This window comes from Triticum aestivum, chromosome 7D, assembly GCF_018294505.1.
Source record: "Triticum aestivum cultivar Chinese Spring chromosome 7D, IWGSC CS RefSeq v2.1, whole genome shotgun sequence".
NCBI lineage: Eukaryota > Viridiplantae > Streptophyta > Magnoliopsida > Poales > Poaceae > Triticum > Triticum aestivum.
The window spans coordinates 611,040,512-611,048,342 of NC_057814.1; the positions used below are offsets into that span (position 1 = coordinate 611,040,512).

A 7,831-nucleotide genomic window follows, 5' to 3' on the forward strand; every position below is an offset into this window, starting at 1 on the left:
ACGTCTCCATCACCTTCCCCCATCTATATTCAGCGGTCCACTCTCCCGCAACCCGCTGTACCCTCTACTTGAACATGGTGCTTTATGCTTCATATTATTATCCAATGATGTGTTGCCATCCTATGATGTCTGAGTAGATTTTCGTTGTCCTATCGATGATTGACGAATTGCTATGATTGATTTAATTTGCTTGTGGTTATGTTGCTGTCCTTTGGTGCCCATCATATGAGCGCGCGTGTGGATCACACCATAGGGTTAGGTGTATAGGCAAGAGTGACAAAAGCTTCAATCTAGCATAGAAATTGATGCATACGGGATTGAAGGGGGACCAATATATCTTAATGCTATGGTTGGGTTTTACCTTAATGAACGTTAGTAGTTGCGGATGCTTGCTAATAGTTCCAATCATAAGTGCATAGAATTCCATGTCAGGGATGACATGCTAGCAGTGGCCTCTCCCACATAAAACTTGCTATCGGTCTAGTAAAGTAGTCAATTGCTTAGGAACAATTTCACAACTCCTACCACCACTTTTCCACACTCGCTATACTAACTTTATTGCTTCTTTATCTAAACAGCCCCTACTTTTTATTTACGTGTTCTTTATTATCTTGCAAACCTATCCAACAACACCTACAAAGTACTTCTAGTTTCATACTTGTTCTAGGTAAAGCGAACGTCAAGCGTGCGTAGAGTTGTATCGGTGGTCGATAGAACTTGAGGGAATATTTGTTCTACCTTTAGCTCCTTGTTGGGTTCGACACTCTTACTTATCGAAAGAGGCTACAACTGATCCCCTACACTCGTGGGTTATCATAACCAAAATAACATAAATGAATGGTCGGTTAAAAACAGAGTCAAAGATACTGCAGAGAACTTGCTACAATCGTTACTTCGACATCGAAACAAAGGGAAAATACTCTTTCCCTACAACTTCAAGTGAGTGTTACTGTCTTGTGCATATTCCGTTTCGCTTACTCGAGGTTATAGTAATGTAATTGATGAGTTATGCATGCGCAGCTTCCACTTTATTCTGCTAGAGATTGAGCTTGACCGGGGAATAGTAAATGTCTTAGACTCGAGACGTAAAGACCCTCAGGATTATGCGGACATGACTGCAATGCTCCAGAAGTAAGTTCAATCAATCATTATCGCACCATATCGGTAACTTTCGTTCATTTGCTGATATCAAGTCATCATTTCCTTTGCCTGGCAGGGTTTGGAAAAAGTTCACCGGAATGGTTCCGGGTCTGCTGAGGGAGCTGCTATTTACACACCCCAAAGTAAGTAGTACTAGCTAGTACCGCGCATCTCTCATTGATTCTAGTTTCATCAATACCATTTATCATGCTTGATTATCAGTTTGATTGAACTCTATTTCTCGTAAAGTGCTTGAGGCAGTAAGGCGGGAATAATTTATGTGGATACTACGTTTGTGAGTTCATGTACAACTCGACCTCTGAGCGGGGCTTCTCTGACGAACAATATGAAGTACGTAAACAATATTCACAATTTTATTTTATTATCATCAATTGTGTTGAGTTCCTTTCATATGTATGTATTGACCCCCTTCTTTAAATTAGATGTGGCAGATGCGGGATGAACTCCTACCACATGATCGCATACGAGCAATTCAAGGGGAATTGGCAGGATTCTTTCTTGACCACGCCATACATAAAGACGGAGAATGCAATGTGGAAATTGAAATGGATTTTAGATGTTAGGGATTGTAAGAGATATTATATTGTATATATGTAGTAGCGTCGGATAGATATACGAAAAACTTGTTGTTCGACCAATCTCAGAGAAAGAGAGGTCACTTCTCTATGTATATGTTCATGACGATCTTGTGTAATTAACGGTTCCTTCATTTGCTTGCTAGCTAGCGTGTCGAGTTCTCTCTATATGTATAGTCGCTAGCATCGACCAAACACGGAGAAAGAGAGGTCACTTCTCTTTATTAGCTAGCTAACACAATATGAAACCCCTAAATTAACCCTCCAAAACCCATACCCCCCCCCCTTCAAAAAAAAGAAACCCCAGCGCCTGCGAGCTGCTGACGCGTGGCCGACTTTTGGTCCGGTTGGTGTTACCAACCGGGACTAAATGTCCTCCTGCCTGGGCGCCCCGCAGCGGCCACGTGAAGCCCCGTCGGTCCCGGTTCGTAAGCAAACCGGGACTAAAGGTTTTGGGCTATAGTCCCGTTTGATTTGACCCAGTTCCAAAACCGGGACTAAAGGCCCTCTGGAACCGGGACTAGTACCCTGTTTTCTACTAGTGTTGCAGCCGGAGCTGTGATTCTAGCACCACTCTCCTCTTGGTTTAAGTACATATTCGAACTGAGATATCACCATTCACATTGAGATGAAGCAAATTCGGGTGACAACAAAAACAGAAGATGCAGAGCCTCCTTGCAATTTATGCACACATAGCATAGTGGCACTCGCTTATTAGATGCTACGGAGTATATGGCAGTTCTTGACATATGCAATGAACAAAGGCGTTGGAAATGGAGTGCGTGTGCTTGCCGATAACTTGAGAAAATAGCCCATACAATTGACAATTTCAGTCCATGGTGCCGCCGAGGAGGCTATCCAGTAGTTTGGAAAAGGGCGCCGACAGATGCGGTCTTTCAGGAACTGGAAGGCGGGTGAAAGTTCCACCTGGAGAATTTTTCGCAATGTCTTGGAGACCCTAGCATATACATAAGAGATATGGATACATTGAGTTAGTTAGCAAGCAAGACTTTTCACTGGAGTAGCTCTGACTTCATACATACCTGGTTATACGCGTCCCCACCAAGGGTAAATGTGTGAACAGGCACTGTAGAGACGAATTTCTCTGTTCCATCAAAGAAGTCACCCTTGTTTATCAATCCATCAGAGAAGAACAAGATGATGCCGTTGCGGTAACCGCGGCTGCTGACCATTTTATGTGCCTCAACAAGGCCTGATGCCATGTTTTTAGTGCACGTCATCCTGCGCCTGGCGAATCCAGTGTAGCCAGTTTCCTTTGTCTCGGCTGAGTCAACTACTTTCATGTCCGATGTGTATGTGTTTGGGGTCGACATGACGTAGATGTAACCCATGCAACTGTCAACATAGTGGGTGAGCTTCTCTTGCACCAACCAAAAGACCCCACTATCCACCGTGTACCAGGCTGGGGTCGAGTCTGTGCAGTCAAAGGCATACACGATCACCACATCTAGTGGATCCCTTCCTGCAAACCAGTATGGACAATTGGTCATCCACACATCATACTATGCATGTTTGTGATTATTACAAATTCGGACTGGATTGGATGTTCTTATGTATATATATATACCTGAAATGGAACCAAGAGGTCTCTCAACATCCTCCGGGGTGCCCCCAAGGAGGCTATCTAGTAGCTTCGAGAAGGGTGTTGATAGATTTGGCCTTTCTGGAACAGGCTTGGTGTGAAACTTCCCTCCTGGAGAATTTGCCGCAATGGATTGGAGAACCTAGCATATATACAATACATAGGAATAAATTACTTATTCATGAGCCCATCATTATTTAGATAGATAATCTCTAATTCGATACATACATTGTTATAAGTGTCCCCGGCAAGGGTAAATGTGTGGACGGGCACTTCGGAGATGAAGTTGTTGGTTCCATCAAAGAAGTCACCCTCGTTCATCAACCCATCAGAGAAGAACAAGATAATGCCATTGTGGTGCCCACGGCTGCTGATCATTTTATGCGCCTCTGCAAGGCCCGATGCCATGTTCTTAGTGCAGGTCGTCCTGCGCCTAGCGAATCCTGTGTAGCCAGTTTCCTTTGTCTCCGCCGAGTCAACTACTTTCATGTCTGACGTGTATGTGTTAGCAGTTGACATGACGTAGATATAGCCCATGCAACTATCGGGGAAGTGGGTCAGCTTCTCTTGCACCATCCAAAAGATCCCATTATCCACTGTGTACCAGGCTGGGGTCCAGTCAGTACAATCAAAGGCATACACAATCACAACGTCCAGTGGCCCCCTTCCTGCAAACCAGTATAGACAATTAATTCATTCATATAATTTGATATTGATTCCTGACATAATTGTACTGGATGCCTCTATATACCTGAATTGTCACTGGAGAGCTTGTTTGGAACATGGCGGCCAGAGGAATTCACCGTGAGGGTATGGAGACCCTGGAATATACACAACAATACAAGACATTGATAAAATATTTGGACTAGAGCACATATAAAAGTTGCTTAAACTATGTTTCGACTCCTCTTCAATCTCCTAGGATTTAGTTGGGACACGAAACAGAGTAGCATTTTGGAAGCACGTTCCCACCATGGTCACAAGTCAAGTGTAGGAAGCTTTACGAGCCAAAGTGCATCAACATCAGTTGAGTATTGAGATCCAACCGCTGCCCATCATAGTGGGTCTCGGGCTATTGTCAAAACTGCTTATTATTTTTGAAAGATAACTGCTTATTATAAATTTTCTAACACCTACAACCTATAGATAACATTATCCATTTGGAGGCTAATGCTTTGGGTAAGAATAAACACAATAAAGATTACACGATGCTGTCACGCTTCCATTAATCCTGTTACCTTTCTGGATCATACAAATACTATAATCATGGTTTAGAAACAGATAAGTAGATGTCCGCGATGGTACCTTGCCCAAAACCTGAGTTTCCATATCATTCAAGTTCACCATAATCTCCTTCATTGTGGGCCTCTGGTGTCTGTCAGTATGCACACAGCATATTGCAATTTTGGTGCATGTCTCTACTTGATATAAATCTGCTGTATTATCCCTCTCCCTCCAATATGTACATACCTGTAATATCGATAAGCAAAAGGTTTAGCAGTAACATCATCAGATGGATAATTATTTATCTATATGATCATAACACCAGATCGACCTGTAAGCATTAAATTAAACATGTTGGTGATAAAAAAAGTTGTTCATACATATTCAACAAATTTCTTGGCGCCATGTTCGTGATAAGTTTCTAAACCGCGAGATCCTCCAATTACATCTATGATTGTAACACCTAAACTAAAGACATCAGCCTTATCTGACACCACGCCCTCTTTTCTTACTTCAGGCGCCATGTAGTTCCTGCAAGAAATCAATTTTTTTAAGGACACAATCATCACCACCGTCTGTTTGCTTACATGACAAAACCAAATCATCTCAAAATTAATGATGCATTCCACTGTGCTCACGTTGTCCCTGAAACTGAACCAATGACTTTTACATGGGTACGGCTTGTTGTGTAGATCCTTGACAATCCGAAATCCGCAATTTTTGGATTCTTGCGCTTGTCAAGTAATATGTTGGCAGGCTTTAAATCCAGGTGGAGGATTGGACGCTCGCACCCACAGTGAAGATAACATAAGCCTTCACAAGTCCCTTTTATTATTTGGTAATGCGTGGGCCAGTCATGTCCCAGGGAATTTCCTGCAAATTAAAGAGCATGGACAATTACCGAGTAAAATGGAATTGAAATTTTTATTTCTAAATTAACATGGAAGAGAAGAGAATCGGATTGAAGTTTACCATAAAGATGCTTGTCTAGGCTGGTACCGTGCATATATTCGAAGCAGAGCACTTTGTATATGTGTTTACCAAAAACAGGAGGGCCATCCTTTTGCTCAATATATTCGCTGGTCACTTCATTACAATAACCAACAAGTCGTACAATGTTTGGATGTTGGACCTTCATATGATTACTGAGTTCATTCATAAATTGTTTGTCGTCAATTTCTTTGGCTGAATCAAGCAACTTCACTGCTATCTCTTCCTTCTTGTAAACTGCCTGTTTGCGTTTAAGAAAACTAATTAATAATACTTCCTCCACTCTATGAAACTCTATGTTATAAGGTGTATTATTACTTTTTAAAGCTAATCCTTCCAACCTTTGACCATTTTTTTACATAACATTATTAGTATTTACAATACAAATAAATAAAACAAATATAAAAACATATTTCATGATGGATATACTGTAGGAAGAAATTCCTACAGTTTTGGGTAAAAATGATATTAAGTTGGTATTATATATAGATGCATATTTTTTTTTCATAAACTTGCTTAAACATAGAATGCTTAAGTTTTGAAAAATAAATGCACTTTATAGAATGGAACTTAATACCATGGTTTTTTTGCGACAAAGAACATAATACCATGTTGACTATTAGTACCTTGTAAACTTCTCCATAACCACCTCTTCCAATTTTATGGGTGTCCGAAAAATGGTTGGTAATTATTCTCAGATCCGATAAGTCTATCCGTGGTATCATGCTTCAATCACTGTGTACACGCTATATATAGCAAGGTCGGTGTGCCTTTCTCTGCATATATATATAAAAAAACATCATCAGCATCGGTATACAGAGAGGACGTAGGGTATATACGGTTGTAACTATCTGAGCAGAAACATGTTTTCTGCCCAATTTGAAAATTTCCGGCTCAACCTGGGATAGCCACAAGCATCAGCGGATTCTGCCAGCGGGTGCCAGGTATGAGGTGGGATGAGGTAGAAGGTGGCAGCGGGACTGGCAAGGAAAAGAGTACGGACCGCTGGCGTCGATGGCATGGCAGCAAAGGAGGGTGAGAGGCGCTCAGGGTTCAATTCTGCAGGTGAGGTTCTTTGTGTGTTGGCAGCTGATAAGAGGGCTGGATCCTAGCCTCGTGTATGCACTGTCGTGGGCGAATTTCAAAGATTTTCCAAAGCTCGGCTGATATATATCGATTTCAGTGGCATAATTTGCATTTGGCCGAATCCTTTCAAGAACAACCACGTACGGTAGTTATGATATTTTGCGGAAGTCCCGGCCAGATCTGGCTAGGGGGTACGAATTCTTAAAATGAAATTATATAGCCTTTCCATGGCGGAATGGAAGTCGTAGGATCTGCGTAAAATCAACTAGAAGACGAGATCGAAGATGTAAGCAACTAACCTCCTTGAAGGTCCTGCGGCCGCGTGAGATGCCCTGCTCGCTCACACTGATTAAGCCAGCAGATCGATATCTATATTTGTTCGGGCGCCAGAGCATAGGTTGTTGGCCCCAAGTTTCTTTGCTTTATCTCAATGGATGGATGTTCCAAGTTTGTTCGCTAGTTGTGTGACTTGTCACAACTGCAGAACTGCTCTTTAAGACCTCATCGCATAAGGGTTGCTCCGACTTACGTGTGATGTGATCAGCACAAGGTGTGGATTCAACTTGATTGTCCTTAGTATCCTCTAACCCTCTAACCCTCTTTAGTTCAGTCAAATGAACTGAAATTTTCAGCTCAAAAAAAAAAGAGAGAGAGAGCTGAAACAGTGGCGTAGCCACATCAGAGACACGCCCCAGGCCAAGCTTGTTGCTACAGTAGTAACAGTAGCAAACAGTGCTACTGCTGCTACAGGTAACGAAGCAGCAAGCTGCTACGCCCCAGGTCACAGCCCTAGTAGCCTGGGCCCTAGCTACGCCACTGTGCATAACTGCTTACAGCACCCGTAAACTGTCCACATCGGTCAGGACCACGCTGTGCAGACTACGGAAGCCATCCAACACGGTCCTGTATCGATATGCGGGGCGGTTCGGACGCGTTTTCTACCGCAAATTTGGGACAAAGTAGGGGAAGGTTTGCATGAATCCGGACAACAGACATGTAGGACTCCGACACCGCCGGCCCACCCAATTCCCCTCGCGGTCCCATTTCTTTCCACTCCGTCCCTTCCCCCTTTACTTTGCAACTGCACCCTCCACCTCCACCGCCGATATTGTACGTCTTCGGCTGCCACAGAGGCATTGCCGGACGTCCACAACCAGTACCGACGCGCCCGCTCGCCTTTACAACGAAGTTG

At 43.0% G+C, this 7,831-nt stretch overlaps 1 protein-coding gene across 1 annotated transcript; it reads right to left on the reverse strand.

Annotated features, from left to right (window-relative positions):
* Positions 1–2,321: 2,321 nt before the first annotated feature.
* On the reverse strand, positions 2,322–7,165 carry LOC123167388 (uncharacterized). Its single transcript, XM_044585230.1, has 11 exons — positions 6,939–7,165; positions 6,180–6,329; positions 5,536–5,794; positions 5,202–5,436; positions 4,944–5,094; positions 4,645–4,809; positions 4,091–4,160; positions 3,568–4,007; positions 3,325–3,481; positions 2,780–3,219; positions 2,322–2,694 (listed from the first exon to the last, which is right to left on the reverse strand). The coding sequence occupies exons 2-11, from the start codon at positions 6,276–6,278 to the stop codon at positions 2,566–2,568; spliced, it is 2,145 nt and encodes a 714-aa protein (XP_044441165.1). The 5' UTR covers positions 6,279–6,329; positions 6,939–7,165; the 3' UTR covers positions 2,322–2,565.
* Between the last annotated feature and the right edge of the window lie 666 nt (positions 7,166–7,831).

Excerpts from the sequence above, each read along its gene's own strand:
- LOC123167388 (XM_044585230.1), bottom strand. The coding sequence starts at position 6,278 with ATGATACCACGGATAGACTTATCGGATCTGAGAATAATTACCAACCAT. Across the intron at positions 5,437-5,535 it reads CCTAGACAAGCATCTTTATG|GAAATTCCCTGGGACATGAC; the intron begins GTAAACTTCAAT and ends TTTAATTTGCAG. Across the intron at positions 2,695-2,779 it reads GTGGGGACGCGTATAACCAG|GGTCTCCAAGACATTGCGAA; the intron begins GTATGTATGAAG and ends TGTATATGCTAG.